At 39.1% G+C, this 25,261-nt stretch overlaps 2 protein-coding genes across 2 annotated transcripts; one reads left to right on the top strand and one right to left on the bottom strand.

The window, feature by feature from the left end:
* Positions 1 to 457: 457 nt before the first annotated feature.
* slc67a2 (solute carrier family 67 member 2) lies at positions 458 to 7,634 on the bottom strand. Its single transcript, XM_006788283.3, has 6 exons — positions 7,513 to 7,634; positions 6,306 to 6,393; positions 4,841 to 4,884; positions 3,769 to 3,898; positions 2,956 to 3,165; positions 458 to 2,870 (listed from the first exon to the last, which is right to left on the bottom strand). Exons 1-6 carry the CDS (start codon positions 7,597 to 7,599, stop codon positions 1,996 to 1,998), a joined length of 1,434 nt encoding a protein of 477 aa, XP_006788346.1. The 5' UTR covers positions 7,600 to 7,634; the 3' UTR covers positions 458 to 1,995.
* Positions 7,635 to 10,595: 2,961 nt separating this feature from the next.
* tmem182a (transmembrane protein 182a) lies at positions 10,596 to 17,334 on the top strand. The gene is made up of 5 exons (XM_035906795.2): positions 10,596 to 10,980; positions 12,702 to 12,828; positions 14,639 to 14,737; positions 14,823 to 14,960; positions 15,359 to 17,334. The coding sequence occupies exons 1-5, from the start codon at positions 10,822 to 10,824 to the stop codon at positions 15,580 to 15,582; spliced, it is 747 nt and encodes a 248-aa protein (XP_035762688.2). The 5' UTR covers positions 10,596 to 10,821; the 3' UTR covers positions 15,583 to 17,334.
* Positions 17,335 to 25,261: the final 7,927 nt, after the last annotated feature.

The raw sequence follows: 25,261 nt of genomic DNA, 5'->3' as shown, positions 1-25,261 counted from the left end.
ATTTTAACTAGTCTTAGAAAATAATTTTAAATGTCTTTTTTTCTTCATGTAGGAGTTTTTAAATGTGGAAGGTGAGGTTAATTAAACTATGTCATTATACATTTGCCCTTTGTGTAAATAGGATAGTTTTTTGTATTTTATTGTCTTGTGTGATAGTTACATGACTGAAGATGTACATTTTGTGTGTATATAAATGGTTTTTAGTCAAACAAGCTGTTGCTGCGCAGTACAAAGTACTTTTTGAATGCCTGACAATGATGGTCCCTCTGGCCCAGCTGCTTTCCTTTATTCTGTAATAAATTTTCTTTGTTGAAAGTTCTTCTGATAAGTTTTGTGACATATAAGGTTTGTGACACTGAATAAAATGATGTCAGATATTAAAAGTGAATGCTTTTAATATGGTTAAAAATACAATTCAGGAGACAGAAACAAAAGTACAAACTGTTTATTTGCTGTAACAGTTTTTTGTGGCAGGTCCTTCATGGAGCCTAGAGATAAATGAAATAAATGTATAAGAGAGCGTTTCCAACTGTTCCAGAGAGGTGTAATATGAAGGAAGTTCAACACAGCCAGGCTTTCTCTGAGTTAGCTGGCTTGACAAAACCTATGATGGCAGTTATTAACTTTGTCTGCCAAGTCGGACTTTCTGCTTCAGGCTCCGTGTGCAGTTACATAAAAAGGGGTGTTTCACATATCACATGACACTCATCCCACACAACAGGATCCCTGTGAGCGCCACCTACTCCAACCAGAAACAACATCAGATGATGACTGACTAGTGATGAAAAATCTATAAACAATACCAACATGTAAAAGTGAGAGAAAGACAAGACAGGAAATGAATGCTGCAGAAAATTCTTAATCTGCTTATTTAGTGCAGAGAGGGGTAGAGTACACATTTTAATTCAAGTTAATTATTTTAATATTGAGTGCACTCTCATTTCTAAAGTGATGGCTGCACATTAGAACTGTGAAACCTTTCAGTTTATTGATTGAACAGGTAACCTGTGTGCACGAGAGAGTAAAAGAGACTAAATAGATTAAAACCAAGTATAAAAATGTTGAGATTTTCTGCATCATGAATGCATGCACAGTGACATTGCAATGCACGGTTGGCTCTGCTGTTATTTTTACAGCTGGGCTTAATTTGTGCCCCTAGTAACATCTCGCACATATAACGCATATTTGCACAGCTGAAAATTTGCACTTACAACACGCTGTAAATAAAAGAATTGTGACACATAAAACTCTAACACCATAGTGAGTTATGTGTTTCATCTCACTTCATATTACACCTCTCTGGCTCTGGTGATGCAAGTAAACAGGTGTTGAAACTAATGTTATAAAACTTAAAAACAGTGAATAACAAATACGCATTTAAGCCTCTAATTAAGTAAATTAACAAATCTTTATTTTTTATGATCAGTCAAAGAGGAACATTAGATCAGATACTGCTATAACGACCATTTTGGACACTTTGCATTAGAATAAAAAACAAAAAAACCCACTGAGGTAAAAATGTAATAGCCTGCCTTTGATAGTCATCTTTTTAATTTTAATTTAATGAATGAAGTATTATTTCAATTAAATCATCCTCCTCTTCGGGTATGTAGTGCAGACCTGCTTTCATCAACTCCAGCTAAATTGCAGTGGTTACAAAACTTCATTAAAAATTAAGTCATAAAAATACAGTCAGTCATAATCCAGTAGTTTGTGCCCAAAAGTTGCTGTCAAACGTCAGCATTTTGCAGCCGTGTTTCATTCCTACAGTGCACGTGACTTTTGATTCACCTGTCCCCGAGACGAAGACTTCAGTGCTGGTGTGATTGAAACGTCACAATATTTCCACTCTGTGATGTCATCGCACCAACAGAAGGGCTACCCTGTTTAAGAATAACACGTTTGAGTTGGCTTCACCGTTCCCTCGAGGAGTCTGCTGTTCATTGTCCCAGCTGGTCTCCTGCAATTAAGAGCACTTCTTTGTGATTTCAAAATTCATTTAGAGTTTCTGAGTTTGGCTGTTTTTGTCATCTCCCTCGCGTCCCATTTGGGGATTCTGATGAGTAGTAAAGCCACAGCTGCGAGGGCCAGCACCACTCCTAGACTTGGGGGGCCGCAAGGGCTGAACTCTTGCGCCAAACCAGACAGGAGAGGAGCCAGGATTCGACCCACAGCTGTAACTGACTGCCCGGCTCCAATCAGAGTCCCGCTGGCCTGGACCCCGCCCCTCTGCAGCTCCAAATCTGTGATGCATGTCCGGCCGATAGTGGTAGAAATGGCAAAGAAGGTGGAGGTGAGCAGCACCTGCCAAACATTCGGCGCAGCAGCATAGAGGAAAATAAGTGTACAGGTGAGCACCGTCGAATGAAGCAGTAAAGCGGGCATGTTGTTCTTATACAGCTGCGTGACTGGCCCCACCAGGAACCCAGCCAGGGCCCCTAGAGTGCTGCTGTAGCTGATCAGGTAACCGGTCATTTTTGGTTTGAGTGAAAAGCGCTCCTCCATGGCCAGAGAAAAGTTACTGTAGTAGAGCATGATAGCTATGGCCATCAGAAGACGCACAAGGAAGAGGTCCCACATGTCAGATGAGGCCACTATGTGGATCCTGGAGCCTACTGAGGACAGCTGTTTCCAGACTGGCTGAAGAAAAGTCACATCCCTCCACCTGAAACCACCTTGATGCTTTCCAGGAGATGTAGACTCTTGCTGCGTCTCTGCTGTCAGCAATGGGTGGTGGCTATTTGTATGAGAACCATTCTGTACAGATTTACTAAAGTGGATTTCGTGATACCCTGTACTCGTGTCGTTTCTGCAGACAGTGTCATTACGGTCAGCCAGAGTCTCACTCTGTGGTATCATCCATACGAGGCCTGCAATGACAGACACGCTATATTGACATACATTTAAATTTTTACCTTCATGAACTCAGTTTATTACTTTCATTTTCCAACTCACCCGCATTAATAATGAAGATGGCTGCACAAGTAAAAGAGGATGTATAAAAGCCTCCTTCATGCTCAGTTAGGTAGCCACCCACCACAGGGCCCAGGATGAAGCCCACGCTGGAGGCTGCATTAAAATGTCCCATCACTAGAGGGCGCTCTGAAGCAGACACCAGGTCAGACAGCAGAGCTCTGCAGATGGAGAGTGAGTGCTTGAACAACCCTGAAACAGAAGACACACTGAGAAGAGGCAGCAGAATAACAGTCTACTTAAAAGGCTCTCAAGCCACACAACTGTTAATACTTAATCTAAGATTAATTTATTAATCGGATTATAGCTAATATAGGTAAGTGGACGTGATAAAATGTGCTGAAACCAAGGTGCAGAGAGCCCCTGCTGTTTTCTAATGAAACTAAGCAAACAAAAAAGCTGCTAAGCATTTATATTTCTGAGTATAAGGTAGGTTTGAGTTCATAACATGAAGCTTTAAAGCTTGGTCAGTGGAAGGATGCTGATAAATATCCTTCAATGCAGGAGACACTGGAGATTATATGAAGAAAAAAGTAAAACAAAACCTCAGGCATGTTATGTAGAGCTGTGAAAAAGAACTTCACCCCTTCCTGCCTCCTGCATATTTGTCACACTTACATGTTTCAGTTCATCAAACACATTTTAATATTAGACAAAGATAACCCCAGTAAATGTGAAATGCAGTTTTTATTCATTGAGGGAAAAAAGGTATGAGATAAATCCTTCTCTAAGGTATGGATATGTGACTTAGCTGATAAACACCAGTGATGCGGCCCTTTGAGGTTTCCGACTTACCCACAGGTATCCGTGCAAGTACAAACAAAGCGATGCTGGTGGACATCCCCAGCAGGCCGTAGCCTAGAGCGCTGAGCAGCAGGCAGGTCAGCAGAGAGTACCTCCGACCCACCACGTCGCTCCAGCTGCCCTGCCAATCACACAGAGGAAATGAAACGCAACCACAGAAAAAATGTAAACGTTTATAATTCCCGAACTCATTTTCAGCGGTGAGATGACGGATATTTCCACAGCCCTGCCAAACATCTGAAAAGAGGGAGTTGATGCTAAATTGCTCGAAGATTCATGACAAATAACTGAAAAACCAAGACAAACAGAGGGCAGACAAAAATATACCAAATTAAATTCTGTTTCTGATTTGTGACTGTTAGTCTGAAAGATCAGCTGACTCGAGAAAAATCCTAAAACGCTGCATTTCCTCAATCGAGGCTGTCACACAAGTCTTTATTAGATTCTCACCCTTTCTCACACACGCATACAAGCATCTGATGAAATAACACAATTAGGACCAGTTGAGATGGGTGGGATTATCATAGAGACCCAGCTGTTCACACATCCCTACATTTATCAGGAATCAGCCGGTCTGAATACAGGAACTAACAGATGACTCCTTATCTGTTTAATTTGTCCCATGACCCCCGAGAATTTAAACCAATTTCAAGACTTTTGGATGGGCGGGTAAAGCTGCGTATCCAACTTCAGATACAATGCTTGTTGTGTGGCATTTGAATGTGGTTCTGATTTGATTTTTCATCATGGCACCCAAAGGACTGCACAGATAAAACAAAGTCTCTTCAAAGTATTCAATTAGCAGTGGAGAAAAAGGGTAAAAAAAAAAAAATAAATTTAAAAAAAAAAAAAAAAAAAAAAAAAAAAAAAAATATATATATATATATATATATATAAATAAAAATCTGTACAACTGGGGCTAAGTAGGAGTGTCTTGTGTGTATGAAGGGATGGAGACTGGGTGCATTGTGTGACCTAAAACAGACAGTGTTTATTGTTTTCATGAAATTCCAGGGATGGCAAAGAATGTCTCGACCAAAATGGTTGCAGAGTTAGTACTTACAACTATAGTGCTCGAGAAAAGCTGCAAGATCCCATACGTAGATCCTGCAACAGAAGATTTGCGTAAGTTTACATTTCAAAAAAACCCCCACAGAGCATACATCACACGCGCAGAGATCCAGTGAGTCTAATGTAACTTTTTGCAGATAATAGACATAACTTATTTTTTAAAAAACATACAGTGACAGTGACACATGGGGGAAATTTAGAAATATTGTGTCAGAGTTTTCCCCAGCATAGCGACTCTGAATCCAGTGATATCTGCAGCATATTTGGCACAGCGACATCACAGCTGTGCAGAGGAAGGCCCAGAGTCAGGGTATGTCTTTACAGTAAATCACTCTGTATATACACTACTGCACTGGCAACTTTATTAGGTATGTGTACTTACTAGCAAATATCTAATCAGCCAAACTTATGGCAGCAACTCAAAGGCATGTAGACATGGTCAAGATGACCTGCTGAAGTTCAAACTGAGCACCAGAAAAGGTGATTTAAGTGACTTAGAATGTGGCAACTGTCTCGAGGGTTTACAGAGGATGGGCCGAAAAAGAAAATATCCAGTGAGCGGAAGTTCTTTGGGTGAAAATGTCTTTACACCCCGTCTGTCTGTCAGAGGAGAATGGCCAGACTGGTTCAACCTGATGCTAAATAACCACTCGTTATAACCAAGTTATGCTGAAGAGCATTTCTGAATGCATAAGACTTTAAGCGAACCTGAAGCAGATAGGCTACAGCAGCAGAAGATCACACCAGGTACCACTGCTGTCAGCCAAGAATAGAAAACCAGAGTAACAGTTTGCACGGGTTCCTCAAGATTGGACAACAGTTCAGGTGGTGGTGGATAACACACCACGTCATGAAGTTCAAATCATCTAAAACTGGTTTCTTAAACATAGCAATGAGTTCAGTGCTCTCAAATGACCTCCACAGTCACCAGACCTGAATCCAATAGAGCACCTTTGTGGTGGCACGGGACATTCGCAGCACAGATGTGCAGATTTTGGTGTATTGTGCCAAGACAGACCAAAATCTCTGAGGAATGTTTTCAGCTGCTGTTGAATCTGTGTCACAAAGAGTTAAGGCACTTCTGAAGGGTAGTAGAAAAGTGCACCTAATAAGGGGCCTGATGACTATGGCTATTATTATTCGGCTCATCTTTCAACAACACAAGGTCCTGACATACTCCTAAAAAACTATTATTCAATTGATGTATAACAATAAAAATAATCACAGAACATGGCACTGGGACATTCCCATATTATATTGTGCATACAGTGTACAGAAGTGAGGATTAAACAATATATTATTGAGAGTGTTTGTTTGATTGTTTTGTCACTTGTAGTCTCCACAGCCTTCCAGTCTGCTGGAGATTTATTCACTTTTGCGTCACTGTAAGGTTGGTGCTTGCAGTACACCAGCTGCATAATTTAAACAAACTGTTATGTATTGCGGAAACAACATACCTACAATACCAGCCACAGTGGGACTTGCTCCAAGAGCCTTCACGTGATGGCTCAGCAGTGGGATGATCATGCTCACCCCAAACAAGTCCTGTAAAGAAATATGGAGGAACAAAGGTGGAGTGAGGCCGACGGAACGTGAGAATCAAACATGGTGTCCAGCATACAGCAGGGAGAGGCTGTGGCCGGATTCAGCAGCCACGTAGAGTTGTTGCTCATCCTGTTTTTCCTGCACTCCTGAGATCAGAGCAGCTCTCCGAGCCAAAATCTTGATTGAAGTCACACAGCAGCTCATACAGTGTTCCTGACCCAGTCCATTACAGAAATTACTTAACCTTCAGTAGCTTTACTGTGCCAGTGCTGCACAGTGCCAAATAAATCTGAGCTGACTGGATCCCTCTAGTCATCTCTAATTGGATGATTGTTTAGCTAGGTATGACAAAGTTATTTCTCTGAGGCACGACTACAGGCGAGCTCTTAAAATAACACCTTTAGAATGATCTAGACTTGTAGATCAACTTTGCATTTCAGTACTGACAGCGATGCTTTGAAGAGGTAACGCCAAAAACATTAGGAAATACCTTCATCTTAATTTCTTTTAGTAGCCAAGCATTACAATGGTTATTATAAAAGGTCTTGTAGATACATGACAGCTGTCTCCAGCAAGGATTTCCAAGAACACCACAGTCGTGCTGAGTCTAATGCTCTATAAACAGACTTTGGACCGACATTGTGCTTAATACATTCACATCCAGTCAAAGCAACTAAGTGCAGAAGCTCTAGAGTTTCCTTTCTTTGGGCTTCAAAAATTATAAACGTGGTGCAGAAGTTAATTTTTCAGTACGGGACAAATATGACGCGTAATAAGGGCTATTGTGAGAGTTTGATTCAGGTTAAAGAGCTCAGGTTTATTATTTGCATGTTGGAAAACTCATTTTAGCTCGCAACTTCCTTGAACTTTTTCCTTTTATTATTTGTATGAATAATAAATGTCTTAATGTATTCTATTTTTTTTTTTTTTTTTTGCTAAAATAACAAAAAACAACAAGTACGCATTATACAGAGTTTTAAATATGAAAAGGAAGGGATTAAAAAGCCCCAGCATGTTTTACATCATCATACCTGAGTTACGAAAGCATGACTAGGAAACAGCACACCTAAAAAAAAAAACACCGAACTGAGTGGGGTCATCTCTCAGTGAGGCACTCACCATGAAGCCCACCACATAGATACATTTTATAATCCTCCTCCGTCTTCTGTCTTTCAGTAATAAAGTGCTACATTTCTGGTTGATCATCCTCCCACTTTGACAGCACGGCTACAGCCAAGGCGGAAGCGCTCATCCGCTCTAATTATCCAAACAGAAGCGGTGGTCTCATAAGGACGGGGTGATCGCAAGCTTCCGGGTTTTATCTGTGTGAGAAAACGTGTCCGATGTGAAAGCTGGGTGTCTGTAAATAAGACTATCGAGTTTTCGACCTACGATAAACTTGACTTTTTAAGTCTGGGTTCATTAAAGAGTTGCTGAACCGGCGCGTTGGCTGGTCTGAAACACCCATAGATGGTATAACCCACTGACGTCACAAAATATGCGTTTTCCCCGTGATTTTTCCCAATAATTTGTGGAAAATCATAAAGCGTTTTTATTTTTACCTGTTTAGAAAAAAAAGTTTAGCCTTTATCTTAAATTCTTTTAATTTGTTTCGCATTTGTTATTTTGTATATTTGTTATAGCTACTAAAAAACGGCAGATATTTTCAGCACTGTAGATTGTAGTCTAACCCACCTAATGTTGTTACTTAACTCACAGCAACACTGCGTTTCGTATCGGATAGATAGTATTAACATTGTCGTAGAGTTTTGTTGAAAGGTGTTTTTAGATGTTATCAGAGAGGGAGGTTTACTTGTACGCCACCTGCTGGGGTTTCCAAAACATTATAGAATAGAATAGAATAATCCTTTAATTGTCCCACAAGGGGAAATTTGGTTGTAACAGCAGCCAAAAAGACAAATATACAAACAAACAGTACACAGGACACGGAACAGAAACATACACAATTTTTCTTACATATTTACATTAAGGACAGTGGTTACTATAAACAGAGAGTACAGTTATTAAATTAAATAAAAATAATTACAGGTAAGAGGCAAACCAGGTTGTAGTGCGAATTGGTTAATTAACTTATTGCAGTTACAGCATTGATGTAAACATCTATATTTGTTGGGAGCAGTTCAGATTGACAGCTGCAGGGAGGAAGGACCTGCGGAAACGCTCCTTCATGCATCGAGGATGCAGCAGTCTGTCACTGAAGGAGCTCTGCAGTTCAGCAACATTTACATGCATGGGGTGGGAGACTCTGTCCAACAGAGATGTTATTTTGGCCAGAGTCCTTCTGTCTCCCACCACCTGTACTGGGTCCAGGGTGCATCCCAGAATAGAGCTGGCCTTCCTGATGAGTTTATCCAACCTCTTCCTCTCAGCTACTGATAAACTGCTGCTCCAACATACAACACTGTAAAAAATGACAGATGAAACCACAGAGTCATAGAAGGTCTTTAAAAGCGCTCCCTGTACTCCAAATGACCTCAGCTGCCTCAGCAGGTAGAGTCTGCTCTGACCCTTCCTGTAAACAGCATCAGTGTTGTGGCTCCAGTCCAATTTATTATTCAGGTGAACACCCAAGTACCTATAAGAGTCCACTATCTCAATGTCCACTCCCTGGATGTTCACCGGTGTCAGTGTGGTGGTCTGCGTCTCCGGAAGTCCACCACCAACTCCTTCCTTTTCCTGGCGTTGATCAGCAGGTGGTTCTGCTGACACCAGTCAACAAAGTCCAGAGTCCACTGTCTGTACTCTGAGTCCTATGGCAGAGTCGTCAGAGAACTTCTGTAGGTGGCAGCGTGGGGAGTTGATGGAGAAGTCTGCAGTGTAGTCTGCAGACACTTATAACAGACACTTCAGCAGAATTTAATTTAACGTTTAAAAAAATGTGAACGAGAGACCTATTGACCTATTAGACAACGTCTGGCCAGAATGAAGAAGAAGAAGCTAGCTGGTAAAGTATATAATTCCCTATATGTAGTCATTAAATTCAATAATTATTGAAACTTGACTATAACTTATTCAAGTTTCCTGTAATATTTGTAAGTGTGCTTGAATATTACTTTGGTAATTAAGCATTGTTAGTTGCTATATTTCCATATAACAACTTTGTTCCCACCTTATTACCTTATTATTAGAGTGCCACCAAAAATCACTATAGAAACATATACAGATAGATCTATATACATGTACATGGTTACATAACCTGCAAACGTTTCTAGCACATTGTGCAAACATAGACTGGTTATTATGTTTAGAGGCTACCAACCCCCCCCCTCAAAAAATTAACAAATAACAAAACAAAAACCAGTACATATATATCTATATATTTAGGTTTCAGACAAGAAATAATGATATCTGATAAAACTCTGATCTTTTTGATGCTAACACACATACCGAACCTTTGAGTGAGTGTGGCCTGGATCACACCAGTGTGTAAATTAGACAGAGTCCCCTTATAGTTTTACTGCTAAATATTCCCCTAAGATGCTAAACCGAACTCACACTGAGCATGAATACAACAAAATTATATTTCCGAAAACATCAGTGGAAGATAAATTTTAACTTAAAGTTTAGCACAGTTAAAATAAGTAACTGTGTTATTTACTTTTACATTATTAAAGGCTGCATATACTTTTTATAAATCCAGTATAATAGAAAAAATGAGATCTGTGTCAAAAATGTCTAAAACGATGAAAAAAATAGTTGCTTTAAAGAGTTTGTGTGACCTCCTTTGTGTGATCGCTTCAATTTGTATAAAGTAATTTTAAACTTCCTATTGTGTCATATTGCACGAGGTCTAGTTTGTAAAAGTCATTTTTATATAGATTATACTTGTATGAATCAACTGAAAATCAGCAAAGTAGTTGCACGAAAGGCATCATTTACAATAATTTGTAACACTCTGTTGGCGTTAGCCACTGTTGTGTGTGTTTATGTGTGTGTGAGTGTTGGGGGAGACTTTACTCCTCTTCTGTCCTTTCGGTCTCACCCTGCCCTGACATTCCTGTGCAGAGACTGGGTGTCCAGTTGCCACCGGTTATTTTGGTGTTAATTCCCTCCCTTCATACTCTCCAAATGCTGCACACACTCTGCTCCATAGTAGAGTGAAGCAGCCGCTTACAGCCAGAAACCAAAAATAGCACTGGGGTGGGGGGGGGGTTCAGACCCCAGTGGAGGGTCTAAAGGTGTCACATGGACAACTTTGTCCCCCCCATAACACAGACAGAGAGACAGGAGTGGTGTTAAGGTCTAGCAGCCCAACAAAACCTAGCTGAACTTATCTCACTCGCTGGATATAATACATAACAAGAGGAGTGACTGGATCTGACTCAGCTTGTCACATGCACTAGTTGGAGGGGAAAGTCAGACTGAGTGTGGGCATCCTGTAACTAAGTGGCTGATCAGTCCTGGACCATGAAGCTTAGAGTGGCGTTGTTCTTCGCAGGGCTCTTTGGGGCGTTGGCAGCTGTGTTCATCCTTCTCTCTTTTGGAACCGATTACTGGCTGCTGGTTTCAGAGAGCTGCCAGTTAAGGCCTAATGGATCTGCTGGCCCAGGCGGAGTGACCATAAAGGTGAGTTTTTGACCTTAGAAGAGAGTCCGGTATAGTTTATTTTAAGCTGAAGATCAGGTATGTGTTCATGGCTTTTACTGTTTACATGTGAAGTCTGTGGAACCAAAGAGAAAAAAAGTTGTTCTTCCTTTAAGACAAGAAAAAAATCCAGCAGATTGTTGTTTTGCACCATATTTAACCTCTTAAAGGTGAACTGTGTATTTCCAGTCTATGCAATCCCAAGTATCAATAAAGAATACAGGTTAATGGTGGATCTTTAAATTCAAAACTGATCAGTTGTTTTAATCAGTCTTTCAGTAGTAGGATTGCAGGGTGGAAAGGCATCCCTGTAGGACCTCCTTGTGTAATAAGACACTGTTTAATGTGGCGTGTGTGCAGCTATGTAGTGATTGAGTCACCGAATGTAACATTTGGCCCCCTATGATTGAAATACAAATACCAGCAGTCTCAGTTAGTGTATTATATATCACCGACTAACAGCATACTTAAGTTTTCAGGGTTGGCACTGTTGCTGGAATCAAGACATGATGGCAACACAATAAAACCAACATGTTTATATATACAGATATAGCTGCCTTGTATGTCAGCTATTTGGCCTTCTGGCAACTCTAACCTTTCAGCCTGGATCACTTTCCTTATTTTGCAATCATTTGGCCACACACTTACTCTGCATGACATCCCTATGTCCTTGCTTTAGAGCCTGGTGAGTTGGATCAGTGAGTCATTATCTCACTCATTCATGGCATATCCAGCTTGATGTCATCCATGCTGAGGAGGTGGTTCGTGGTCATCCATATCCACTCTGGCGGTGAGCTGGTTCAGGGGGTAGAGTGCAGTGAGTGTTTCTCAATCGTTAGACTTGTTTGTGAGGTATCACACACGTCTGATGCCTATAATTGTATTTTGACACCTCTGATTTATCATCACCTGCCTGTGGAAACTTAAAGCTTTGAGTGAGAACCTTCTGCTTTCCTTTAAAAATTTCAGAAAAATAAAATCTTTCAAATGTTTTGTAAGGCTAATTTTAAAGCCTGGCTGGATACGGCTGATGTCATGAAGCCTGAAGCCTCAAGATTCTTCCCAGCTCCACTTTCATTTCCCTGAGAGCCATTCAGTGAGCATCAGTGAAGAGCTTTTCCTGGTCTGTTGGCCTCTACACACATTTGGCACCAATTCAGTTTTATTTATATAACCCCAAATCACAATAACAGTCACCTTAAGCAGCTTCATATTGTACAGTAAAGACCCTAGACCCTAGAAGCCCAGCTAAGTGCGCTTGCTGGGCTTGACCCTTGATCCTTGACCCTAAATATATTAACCACTCGGTAACACTTTGGCAGCAGTCTGAGCACCCGCCTCACATAATTTTGACACATCTCTTGTATACTTTAATCCATCAGCTAACAAAATGGCATGCATACATATCTGTACCATATTTGTAAAAACCAAATGGTAAAATGGATGATAGCTTTTCTACTCTTATTGAGCACTCAAAGCATATTTTATTACCCAGTCACACACATATTCATCAAGCACTTCTTTATTCTATGCCTAAACTCCATGGAGCGATTCAGGGTTTGGTATCTTGCCCAAGAATACTTTAATATGCAGACCGGAGGAGCTGGGGATCAAACCACCGACCTTCTCACTGGTAGACCTTCCACGCTACCTGCTCAGCCTCAGTCATCCACTCCCCACTTTATTGTTCTTCTCCATTTCAGCCTGGAGATGTGGTGCTGGAGGGAAAGGGGAGTAGTGATGTCACTCTATACCACGAGGGTTTTTTCTGGAGGTGTTCCTTTAAAGGCGACATGGAGGATGACGACCTGCTGAAGAGACTCTGGTTCAGTAAGTAAGACTTTATATTGCTTTATTTTGAATTTTATTAAAGTTCATGTCTAATGTGCTATATGCACTATTTGTAAAACCTTTTAACATCCAACAGTTTCCCTGTGACCAGTGTAGGGGTTTAGGGTTACAGTGACATCTACACACTTTTTTGTGGTGTGTTTTGCCTCTTTGGTAAACAGAGATTTGATCTGAAAACTTCAGGCTTAAATTTTGGCCGCTCTTCCACTTTCTTCACTCCCAAAAATGAATTCATAGACAGAAATGTCCAGTAATTTAATGCCTTTGTTTATGTTTTTTTTATTTTTCATATTTAGAATTATTTTGACCCCCAAAAAAGTCTGACCATGTGAATGTGAACTGGGTAGTTGTGCGTAAAAATGACTAGAAATACGAGAGAGGAGATTTCCATCGTATTTCTACTGTTATTTTAAAATTATGAATAGGGCTAGTGAGCCTGTCACATCCATGACACCAAACAGAACCCTGGGCTTTAATTAGTCCTGCTGAGTCAATCCTTTGCAGGTAAAAGGCAAAATGTAAAGACAATGTGAGCACAAAAAAGAAAAACCAAAAGCTCCAGGTAAAACAGAGAATACACTCGGGGAAAAAACACAGCTGTGAATGGGGAACCCCCCCCCCCCCCCCCCCCCCCCTCCTCCCAAAATGGTAACAATGTCACATAACTGAATAAGCATTAACAGAATAATAAACCAAGACATCGGCTCGAATGAAACCAACACAAGTGTTCAAAACACAAGAATCTGAACTTTAGAAATTAGACTAGAATACAGAAAAAGCTAAACCCAAACTCAGATAGAAACTCAAAAACACGAGCAGTTCCACGGATCATGACAGCAGAGTGAAAAAAAATGAGGACACACAAACAAGGAAGATATTCTTGTATTTGTCTTCTGAAACTGATGCTTTTTTAAGTGCAGTAAATTGCTCCCCTCAGATGTTCTGCTGCCACCATCACATGACAGCTCTACGACCGCACAGTTTTTAACATGTTGCTGCTCTGGCTGTTAATATTGTATGACAGCATAGCCGTAGAAGCCCTTTCATGTGACTGTTTTAAGGCCATGCCATGTGATGTTATTCGGTTGTTTTGTCAGGTGATTTTGTGTCATCTTTTTTTTTTTCCAATGGCGACTTTGAATGGTGAGCCATTGTCAGGAATAGCCTCCAGAAAGAAAAGGGCCTCGTGACGATCTGTGGAATTTCATATGTTGGGAGCAAAGAGCAAGAAAAGAGAGACAAAAGCACTTGCATTGTACTTTTGTAGCATAATTGCTGAAAAATATACATGTAATTAAATTAGATAAAGTCAGAATTTTGGGCAAAATTTATTTTTTAATGTTGTTTTGTCTGTTTAGTTCCAGTGCTGAAGATTATGTGCAACGTCTGCAAATTGGAGCATTTTCCCAGAATTTACATGAAAATATTAAAAATAAATTCCAAAATGTAACTCTCTCTGTATTTTCTGCAATACAAAGGATGCATTTGTATCTAATTGCTAAATAATTCAGTTAATTTGTTTATGCGGGTCTAGTGTGGCATTAGGTCAGGTATGCCACAAGCCACCCTCAGCTCAGCTTGATATATTTGTGTGTATACTACTGGCAAGTTACATAAAAAGCACCAGCTACTTTAGCCTGCCTGCAGTTGCTGCTCTCACTGCAAGCCACTTTGCAACCCACCGCCAACTGCTCACTCTGGCTTTTCCATATATGCTCGTATAGACAAATAGAAATAATTTCTCTGCAGATGTAAATAAAAATCAGTATTTTTCTCTTTTTGTTTGTAGCCAATCAGCCTGACTCAAAAGTATGTATGCCTGCCTACCTCTTCCCATTCCCCGTGTCTCGTCAGACCCACAATGCCACAGAGTATGAGTCTTCCATAAGTAAGTATTTATTCACATCTGTGTTTTTTATGTAGTGATTTCATTTTTTAGTGTCACACAGCTGATTAACATCCCTCTTGTTCAGCTTACAGAGGTTTCTGGAGCGTCTTTATGCTCATTGCAGTAGCAGCTGTGGTGATTGGCGGATTCATCATCATCTGCGCTGCTCCGTTTGCCGGCCACCGCTTGTATAAAGCAGGGGGTGGCCTCTTTCTGATAGCTGGTAAGTAACAATTTTGGAGCAAAAACAAGGTGAGCCTGTGTTTGTTTCTTTTTTACATTGCCAGCATTTAAAAAAAAAAATCTGACTAAAGTAATGACATGAAATGTACAACTCTTTTATTTTTTCCATGGTTAAATAAAGTTTAAATAAATAAATAAAATAAAACTAATAAAAGAGCTCTAGCTACAGGTGGATCTTCAGATGCAGATGTTGCTTTTAAAACATATCACATTGAGATTTAAAATGAAACCTGTACAATTCTGCTTCCCCACAAATGCAAACATAATTTACTATAGAACATGTACATGTCTCTCCCACAGATGGTTAGATTGTTGATCTTATTAATCTGATTTGAAGCATATGTTGTCAAATCTCACTACCCCTCTCCGCACCTCTAGGTTTTTTCCTGCTGTGTGTGGTGGTGATGTACGTACTGTGGCTGCAGGTGTTGGATGTGATAGACCTTTACATAGACCACCAGCGTGCTCTGTGTTCAGACTTCCATCTGACCTTCAGCTACGGTCTCTCCTTCATGTTTGCCCCAATCGGCATCTTCTTCTGCTTCCTGGCCGGCCTTCTTTTCCTCCTCATCGGCCGAACCATCCAGATTCACTCCCAGTAACTTACCAGCAGTAGAAGAAGAGCCCGAATGTCGGGATTGTATGAGGGTTTTATACTTTTCTCAGTCTTTCTGTCAGGAATCGGTTTGGCAATTATGTGGCACATGCTTGAATATTTTCAGCTGTTGTTGAGCTCATCGTGCTCACTCAAACCTCAGTCATTTTCAGCTCAGCTAAGATAGCACTGAGACTGCGGAGGACCCAAAACATTTAAAATGAAAAATAAATAAGAAATTAAAAAAATGCACAAAAATGAATATTAAAAATAAACCGAGGCGCTAATTTCTGAAATGTGCCATTAATTAATATTTCTGCTGGTCTTCTATTTATTTACCCTTCTGTTAATTTGCCTGCTTTCATATTTAATATTTATTACTTATTTAATTTCTAATAATGAATATAAAAGATTTTAAATGCATATATTAATTAAGTTAATTATCCCCTAGTTTTTTCCCTGAAACTTCCTCCAAAATTCACATTTTCTTTATCAAAGAAAAAAATAAATACAGAAGCAAATGAAAATAGAAATATCAGTGTGTTGGGTGTTTTATAAATTGATCCGTGCCTGTGTTTATTTTGATGTAATTCTTAATGCATTTAATGGCACATTAATGCATTCATGACGACATTTAATTATGCTTTTATTGATTTTTTTCATTCTTGAAGTTTTGGTCCTCTGCTGTATGAAACATTCACAAGAACAATGATTATGCTGAAGTGTCTGTGGAGCACAGCTTTATTAGAATCTCGTATGTCTGTGATATTTTGAGGTATTTTCTGAGTATTTTCATGAAATTCAGTCACCAGCAGTGACATGTTAGTATGGAAGAGTACTGTATGCTTGGAAATATTAAAGGATTGTGTATGGGTTGAAAATGTAATTAAAAAAATATAAAGGAGTTTGTAAAATTATCTACAAAAAGCTTCTAACGTGGCATCGTGATCTGTGTGTATAGTAATGGGAATCAGTACTGGGAAATAACTTCTGTCAGCTCATTGCTTTAAAGGTTAAAGCTGGTAATTCTTGATATTTGTTATCCTCCATTAAACCCATGTAAACACCAAAACCATCAGTATTTTCCTCAAACTGCCATTCTCTGACTGTAACCTGACTGTGAGGACGATCCAAATATGAAAAAAACAAGTTTAACTGATCCTTAATTATGCCAGTGTTTTTATTTTTTAATCAAATATGACTCGAAGAAGAAAAAAAGTTGAATTTTATTCTGTTCAGAGCTGAATATTAATACACTGGTGAGTATTTACACAAGCAGGTCAGCAGATGTGCATCAACTCAAATGAACCGTACCCACGTCAGTGAGTGCCAAAGGTATCCCTAATTTCTGTGTTTTAAATAGTTTCTGGATAACAGTGGAGCTCAGATTCATAAGCTACTGAGCCTCAAATTGTGGGTGAACAGTTTTATTGTTGGTTTTGGTGCTTTTTGATCATCAGGTGATTGCAGGATAATATTAATGCATCTCATTATGTTATCAGATATTTATTTGTCACTGTGTGTCAACATTTGCTTATTTGTCACCTAAAAGTGTGCCTATTTAGCTTTGACCACATTATTGGCTCGGCACAGGCAACAGTTTTATGTTAACGCTGTTCACAGTTCCCTTTCTCTTTGAGTTGTTCTGACTGCGTTGTGAGACATAACGTCATGTCTGTCAAATATATGTACATATATATATATATTTTCTGTGATCTGCTTTTGCTGCCAATTAAAATCCTTTTGCCATTGTTACAAAGCAATGTTGATGGTGCATTGTGTCAGATGCATGTAAATAAAACTAATAATAAAGCAGTCCTTCTTTATAATAAAAGAAAAATGGGAGAAAAAATTTTTAATTTGCAAAAACAATCAGTTTATTTCTCGTGCAGGTGGCAGAAATTATAAAAATGTGTAAAATAGGACCGATGTAGCGCAACTTACAGAGCATGTGACACCAGTGGCATGAATAAGCTATGAAACTAACAACAATAATCAAACAGGATTCAGTGATTCTTTAAGCATCTCTTAAGCACTGCACTAAAACCATAAATATATATATATATATATATATGAACTAAATGACCACAAGATGGCACTGCTGCCTCACTTGAATCACACACCAACTGCCACCTTGAGAGACAGAAATCCCATTTTGCTTATCTTGACTCTATGTGGAGTGTATGTGGCGTTATGCATTTAATCACAACTTCAGAGGCAGAATCTGTAGATGAAAGAATTCACACCTTGGCTGACAGACGGATGGTAATTTCACTCATGAATGGAGCATTTGATCAGGATCTGAATGGACTCCTGTGTTGATTCTCGTGTGTCTGCATCAACTCTGCGCCTTTCGAGACTTATAATGTACTTATCATACATAGGAAAATGCATCTGCGCTTTGCCTCAGAATGCAGGAGAGAGTGACACAATGTAAGGCATTGATTATTTGCGAGACTGACTTGGGCTTCACAGAAGGCTCTAATGATGGAGTTTCACACTTCCAAATTCTTGAAATTTCAAATGACTATCCCCACACAGAGTCCATCAAATTTGGCTCAGATTTATGAGAAGCCGCACTGAGGGAAAGCCCCCCTGCAGGTCACGAAAGGAGGCCCAGCATTGGTGGGCAAATGCTAATAAATTATGAGATAAGATCACAGGATTTGTCCTGTTTGAGGTTGCAGCAGTCTTTTCAGCCAAGTCTCCCTTAAGAAAGACATTTCTTATCTGGTGGACTTCCTGGTTTAAATGAAATCCTAATAAGATTTAAAAAAAAAGAGAAACTTTAATCATTTCTCTATCCATATCCAGGCGAGAGTGTGACGAAGAGAGAGAGAGGGAGGTGTAATGCAGGTGTGGAGCAGGCTACCTCCAGCAGCAGCAGGGCCTTGCAGTCAGTAATGTCATCAGAGTGGGAGTCCCAGCTGAATTCAGCACTGTTCTGCATGATTGCCCATGATAATTGTGTGTTGATAGGGAGCGCCGGAGATGGAGTATAATTTCCACCGAGAGATTCCTAAACAAATACCTGTGCTCAGCAGAGGGATGGAGTGCAGCAGGAGGTGAGGAGGAGAATAGTGGATGAGGGGAGATAGAGGATGAGAGGGTAACACTTTCAGAGAAGGGGGAGGAAGAGGAGGAGGAAGCAGTCACGCTGGAAGTGGTGGACAAAGTCCCTGGTTTTTAAGCCAGGGCCAGAGAATATGCTTTAAACTTAAAAACAAATTAGACCCAAATCTGTGACTTCCTGACAGAACAGAACAGAAAAGCACAAAGAAAACATACAAACCTCTTTCAGATGGGCTTCAAAACATATAAACACTTTCTACTTTAAATATTAATCCGTGTTATAGTTTTTCCACCTCGTTAAAAAATTTTAAAATTGTATTACATCAACGTCGTATATAGTTTAACCACTATGTCCTGACTATTATCAGTAAAATGTGAGTATAACTCGGTATAATTTACTTTGTCAGTGTACTCTGTGCACTGTAGGCAAGCTGCATATGGATGCAACTTTGATTGTATACTGGTTGAGTTTTTACACTCTTTCTAATGATCAGATACTATTTTTTATGCATATACGTATGGGCAAATGTCTCAAAACTTTCAACACAATAACCCTGAAACTGTAAAAACAAACCCACAAAAACATTACTCACTTTTACAGAGTCTTGTAAAATATAGTTTTTGATTTATCATGTTATCTCATGAGACTTTTAATTTCTCCTAGATGCCTGGAATTAGTTGGACCTAATAGCTAAAACTGAAACTAAACATGATCTTTGAGTAATTTCTGCTTTAAAATGTGCCTTATATGGGGACGAGGATAAAAGAATACATATACCTGTTAAGAAATAAGGTCACTTTCATTAAGCAGAAAAAAAACTAAAATATAATGTTCCTCTATGAGGATGCAGGGTCTGCACTGATTACTTTAATTACAATGCTTGTGTAAATAGCATATAATACTACTATTATAAACGTTTAGTACTTTATGAAATGAAAAACACTGCTTAACTCTTTCCCCCAGACTTGGTGGCCTCCCCTGAACCCTTCACAACGAGATTTGACATCTCAGTTTATATGAATAAAAATGTGTTTTGACGACCATTAAAACAGGTTCCAGGTTGTTGCAAGAGTAGACATAGTAACCACTGAGTTCAGAAGAGAGAAACAAGGGTTACGCCTAGCTGTTGGAATAGCTGTTAAGCTTGGTCATACATGTAATAAATATTCAAATTTGCAATGTGTTATATATATAATATAATATACTATCAATACAAATAAGTGGAGAAAATATATATTTTTATTGTATTTCTAAATCCAACACCCTAAACATCCCTCACACAAAGCACAGTACAGACAGAGGTCTCGCCTTCTTTCATGAGATGATGTTTTGGAACATTTCCAGCATGGATGTTAATTCCTGGACCGCCTTACATGAGTAGTAGTTGCTAAGTATAACAATTTTTATTTAAAGTTTTGCTTTAAAATTAGTGTAAAGCAGAGAAGGTGCATTCACTGTAATGTCAATCCTCAGTGCAGCAGAGGAAAGCTGTATCCACAGGATTTTGGAAACATGTAATTACTATGTACTGATTTAGGGTGAGAGCACAGACAAATTTCCATGCCTGCGTGTTCTATACAGCAAAGCTCCAATATAACAGGGAACAGTAAGGAACACACTGGTGAGACGAGGAGGACTTAAAGAGAAGAGAAAGAACAATAATTGTAAAAATCAAAAAAAGAAAAAAACAACGGTTATGAATAAAAAACTTGTTCGCCATTTTCAGGGTCCTGGAGTCTACTCTGATAGCAATTTTTGTTGGGTTTGTGTTTTATGGGCGCAGATTTTCCAGCAAATTCTGGATCCGATGGCCTCTGTGTTAGATTGTTATACATTTGCGTTTGCACTGGGATCAGAAAAGAAAATCTGCAGAGAGACATTACGAGACAGGTCCTCTTCTCGTCTGGTCAAGAAAAGAAGATGAGTTCGACTCTGAGTCAACACTTGTATATTTAACCTTGAGGGAGGTTTAAGTTAATTGGAAAACACTCTTTGCCTGAGTGCTCTCACCTAACGGCGCGTAAGTAGAGTTATCATAGCTTATCTTCCAAATGTATCATAATCCCACATGACATGCAAGTCAGATTTCATTTAAATCTGATTACTTTCAACTCTCAGAAAAAGCAAAGTATTTGAATTGCATGAACAATATGGCAAGTCATATTACACGCTGCTTTCCTCTTTAGAGATAGTTTTACATAATTTCCCATTCGTTTTGAAATAATGAATAGACAATGGGCTGTATAATTGTGAGAATTTACAATTCAGAGGACTACGTCGCATAATCACCATGCATAATTCAGCGGGCTGAGCACATAGGTCACCGGTGGCGGTGGCGCAAAAAGTAACTCGGGTCGTCAAACAAACAGTTGGAAATCTACACATTTATCCGTGTGCGGCTTGAAATGTTGAGCAGAAATCTCTGTGATGAGGCAACATATACCTTAAAGATCACACAGCAGATACAAGAAAGCGCACGCACAGCATCCAATTATCTACACACCTCTGATGTGACTTCATTCAGCGGTGAGATTGTTTCAATAGAGACTGTAACTTCAGAGGAACTCGGCGATGTGTAAAGAGGCCCTAGCAGTATAAAAACGGTTATTACATTGTTGGCCAGTGAAAGCTACACCTGTATTGAGTGGATCCCTTCTGCCCCTCCAACGTCCTCTGGCCTCACACCTCAGTTTGTGCATATAAATTACATTCCAAAGTGTGTATGGATAGCCCTTGTTCATACCCAAGGTCTCTTGTTTCAAAGGCATGCTAATGTCTTTCACAGTGAAACTCCTCTCAGCGGCTCTCTTCTAACTGCCAGAGCAACTGTGTAGGAGATGATTGGATGATCTTTAGTCATCTTTGCACATGAATATTCAGACATTTTAATGGCACATATGTAACCACACATCCTAAACAAAGAAGGATTCAGTTCACAGTGTTTCCCTTTTTTCCCCTCCTTTTACTTCCTTTCCCTTAAAACATTGTATGCTTGTGTTAATTGCTAAATGAATCTTTCAGTACACTCCTGCGCTATTTGAAAGATTCACAATGTGTTAGCGCTTGCTAGTTACGCACTTATCGCTTTCTTGTTCTTTGGGCGTCCTGTGTTTCAGCATCGAGGAGTTCAGCTCTGTATTTGGGTTTAGCGTCCCCTCAAGCAATTAATTAATGCTACAGTGGAAACAGCCGATGGATTTGGTCATGAATATTCAGTTCTACCTCTTGCATATCATTTCTTATGCAGCATTGTAACACTGCACTTTGGCGAGGCAGCCATCAGGGCTTCCAAGTCAGTGGAGACGGGGAGTTTGTATGGTTCATATCTGCCCTTGTGTGAACAGTATAGCTGTTTCCTGCTGTGCACGACAAACCCAGAGTTAACACGATGTCAGTGTGAAATAATATTGCGTTCTAATGTGACTAATTTTATACTTTATTAGTGAAGCTAGTTTTTCCTTTGTTACTAAATGCACCTTCCTTTGCTTTATACTTAACATTACATAATTATTTAAATTATATAATTACTTTCCTTAAGAAAAGATCAACTGAGACAAGGTTCATTCCACTTTAAAATTTATTCTTAACATTTAAGTTGTTTTTTTTCTTAAATTGCTTCTACAACAGCAAATAAATAAAGTATTTGTTTAAAGTTTAAGATCTGTTTTTTTTTGACACAATATTGCTCTACACATTCTCGCTACTATGGACTGTGGAGCATAATGTGAAATGCATTAAGAACTGAAAAAAGAAAATACAGAAATTGGGAGACATAGAGAGAAACTAATAGAAAACAGGAAAAAGAGTTTGGAAAATTAAAAGGTAAAGTGAACACATTTTGGAATTATTGCAACAACTGAAAACAGCTGCATCATTTTATGAATGGTTACATAAAATAACATAAAAGTCTATACATTTTAAAAATGATTAGGGGTCTTTATTCATTCCAAACATTTATATATTTCCTACTTTTAATTTTGTCAGTTTTAGCCCTCCATACACACTCGGCTTTAATAGCCTGAATGTTTTGAACTATAATCCCAGAGACTGTTTTAATGTTACACATGTTTATTAATGGCATGTTTTGAGAGGGGGTGCTGTCATATCTGTTAGGCTTACGCATGTCACAATGTGGTTAAATACATTCAGGAAATAGCAGGCACAAGCACTGTTTACCATATCTAATAGAAAATAAATATACAATTCTAATGTAACTATTCAAATGACTTCTACCTTCTTTGTTCCCCTCTTCATGTGCATTCATGTGTGTTGCATTGGTAGGCAACCTCATTTCATTAGTGTAGCATTTATGAAAATGATATATTGAAATCACTGAAATGCCAACACGGGCCTGTTAATAACGCTTGAACTGCATCTGTACAGACATTCGAGTCACGTCGCGAATGAAGTTACAGCAGATCAACTTGACGAACTGACAAAAGCAGGAAATCCTTCTATTGCTGGAGGTGTGTATGGCTTTGATTAGGAAAAGAAATGTTTTTTAAAAAGTCTGAAACCTGTGAATGTGGCTTTTTAAACTCTGTAAAGAGGTAAGTTTAAGCAGCATTACTGAAAATATTGTTACAGCAGTCGAGTAGACAGTGAATGAATCAAAAAGGCATACAGAGCACATCACAGTAAAGGAAACAAATGAAAAGTAAACAAACCTGACAAGCCAGTAAGAAATACTAAGTTTGGATTGAAGCTGATTAACTTACCTGCAGATTTGCTATTTTGTAGCCACCTAGTTTGACTCGCCCGAAACACAATCCTTTCTCGGCTGACGTTTCAAATCTTCGTAAGTGAGAGTAAGAGTTACAGTCCTCTTACTTTACCGCTGCAACCAACAGGCTTCACGTGTTGTCGTCATCCCGCGGCTGCTGCTGTGCTTTTATACCGGTTTTAACTTGCAAAATTATACCTTTGACCTCAAGTAAGCCTGACATTCCTTGAAAGTAAAATCTTGTATGTGGAGAGCAGTGCTTTGATTTTGCAATGGTAAAAGAAGACTTTGTATTAATAAAAGTTTAATGGAGCTAGCATGGATGTTGAGGGAGGGGAAGAAGAAAGCAGTGAATAATGTATCTCCATGCAGAAGATTAATGAATATGTTCATATATTCATTTATTAATTTATACACTTGATTTACAATTTAACTTGCCCTTATACTTGCCATTACTTAAAGCATATCTCTTTTAGCCCGTCATTAAATCTGTAACATTAAATCTCTGCACAACTTTCTCAGCTGTAGGATTGTGATTGTTTAAACTTTTGCAGCATAATAAGTAGTTTACATAATTTTTGTCATAGTGAAACCTTTAAAAGTAGATCTTTATAGTCTAGTTTTTTAACAGTTTGAATGGATTTTGTATTACCTTATGTAGCCTCCTTCCTTCTTTGTATTCCTGTGTCTCATTCACATCTGAAGATGAACCAGGGGGAAGCTGGATAAAAAGAGCAAAAAAGTTCTGCAAAGTTTCGCAAAACAAAGGAGAAAAAAAGAAATGCCAGTTGAGGAGCTACTGCTCGTGCTTCAGGCAGTTGGGGTCACATGCCAGAGGGACTAAACGTGGGCTGAAAAATGTTACCGGTGATAAATAAACATTATTTAAAAGATCTGTCAGCTCCTGTTAGAACGTAGCCGTGGTTCATTTGTTTCGCTGCTCTGAGGGTATAAGGAATATTTAATCACTCTTCTGAATGACATGAATAATCACAGATACCGTTTTCTGGGAGCCACGCACACACACTGGTGTTTAAAATTTGCATGCTAACTATTTAAATTTGTGTGCATTTGAAAAACAATGTGAAGTTTAAATGTTACATACTCTTACTTGAGAATAATTGCACACAGCACAACAGTTATATTTTAATAATAATGACCAAGTGAAAGGACATTTGCAGAATCCTCAGTGGCCTATTAATCTATGTAGATGTGGTAGCTAATATTGTTTTTCTGTCACATATAAATAATACTTCTACAAACAACTTTATACTCCAGTCTGGCGTGCGGCTCATGAGTCTAAATGTTAAGACTCGGCATGCTAATTTGTTGTGATAAAAGCACTGAAAGCAGGAAATAAAAGCATCCAGCCACTCCGCTCCATATTGATTTGGATGCGCATCGTAAACAAATCTCTAACAATAACAGCATAGTGAAGCTAATGAGCTGAAATATTATAAGGATTAATATAATTCACATATGTTCCAAACCATAATATCTGGAAATCTCGAATAACTTTAAAGACACTTATGATACTACTTGTCGACACTTCTTCTTACTGTCACCGGTGATCTGACAAATCTCGGATTTCCTTTTGCTGCCAGTCTGTTCAAATTTTGGTGGAAATGTTAGTACTCCCAGCGAGTGAAGAAGGTGTTCAGGCAACAAAGAATAAAGTGAACATACTGTACCTTAGGCTGATTACACCAGTGCATGCTTGCGCTGCAGCTGCAGTAGGTTAAAGTAAGGACTGCTAGTGACAGCGATCCTGTGGCAGGAAAAGGAGCCATGTTGTAATGTGAACCCCCTAAGATTCGACTTAGACTTAAGCACATGATTCTGGAGAGCAGGTAAAAGTTCTCGAGTGTTTACTTGAAAAAAGAAAGATTC

Source organism: Neolamprologus brichardi, chromosome 16 (assembly GCF_056152115.1).
Source record: "Neolamprologus brichardi isolate AB-2024 chromosome 16, ASM5615211v1, whole genome shotgun sequence".
Classification (NCBI taxonomy): domain Eukaryota; kingdom Metazoa; phylum Chordata; class Actinopteri; order Cichliformes; family Cichlidae; genus Neolamprologus; species Neolamprologus brichardi.
This window is presented reverse-complemented; position numbering and strand designations above follow the sequence as displayed.

Excerpts from the sequence above, each read along its gene's own strand:
- slc67a2 (XM_006788283.3), bottom strand. The coding sequence starts at position 7,599 with ATGATCAACCAGAAATGTAGCACTTTATTACTGAAAGACAGAAGACGG. Across the intron at positions 6,394-7,512 it reads TCTATGTGGTGGGCTTCATG|GACTTGTTTGGGGTGAGCAT; the intron begins GTGAGTGCCTCA and ends ATTTCTTTACAG. Across the intron at positions 4,885-6,305 it reads CACTGTGGCTGGTATTGTAG|GATCTACGTATGGGATCTTG; the intron begins GTATGTTGTTTC and ends CTTCTGTTGCAG.
- tmem182a (XM_035906795.2), top strand. The coding sequence starts at position 10,822 with ATGAAGCTTAGAGTGGCGTTGTTCTTCGCAGGGCTCTTTGGGGCGTTG. Across the intron at positions 10,981-12,701 it reads CAGGCGGAGTGACCATAAAG|CCTGGAGATGTGGTGCTGGA; the intron begins GTGAGTTTTTGA and ends TCTCCATTTCAG. Across the intron at positions 14,738-14,822 it reads AGAGTATGAGTCTTCCATAA|CTTACAGAGGTTTCTGGAGC; the intron begins GTAAGTATTTAT and ends CCTCTTGTTCAG.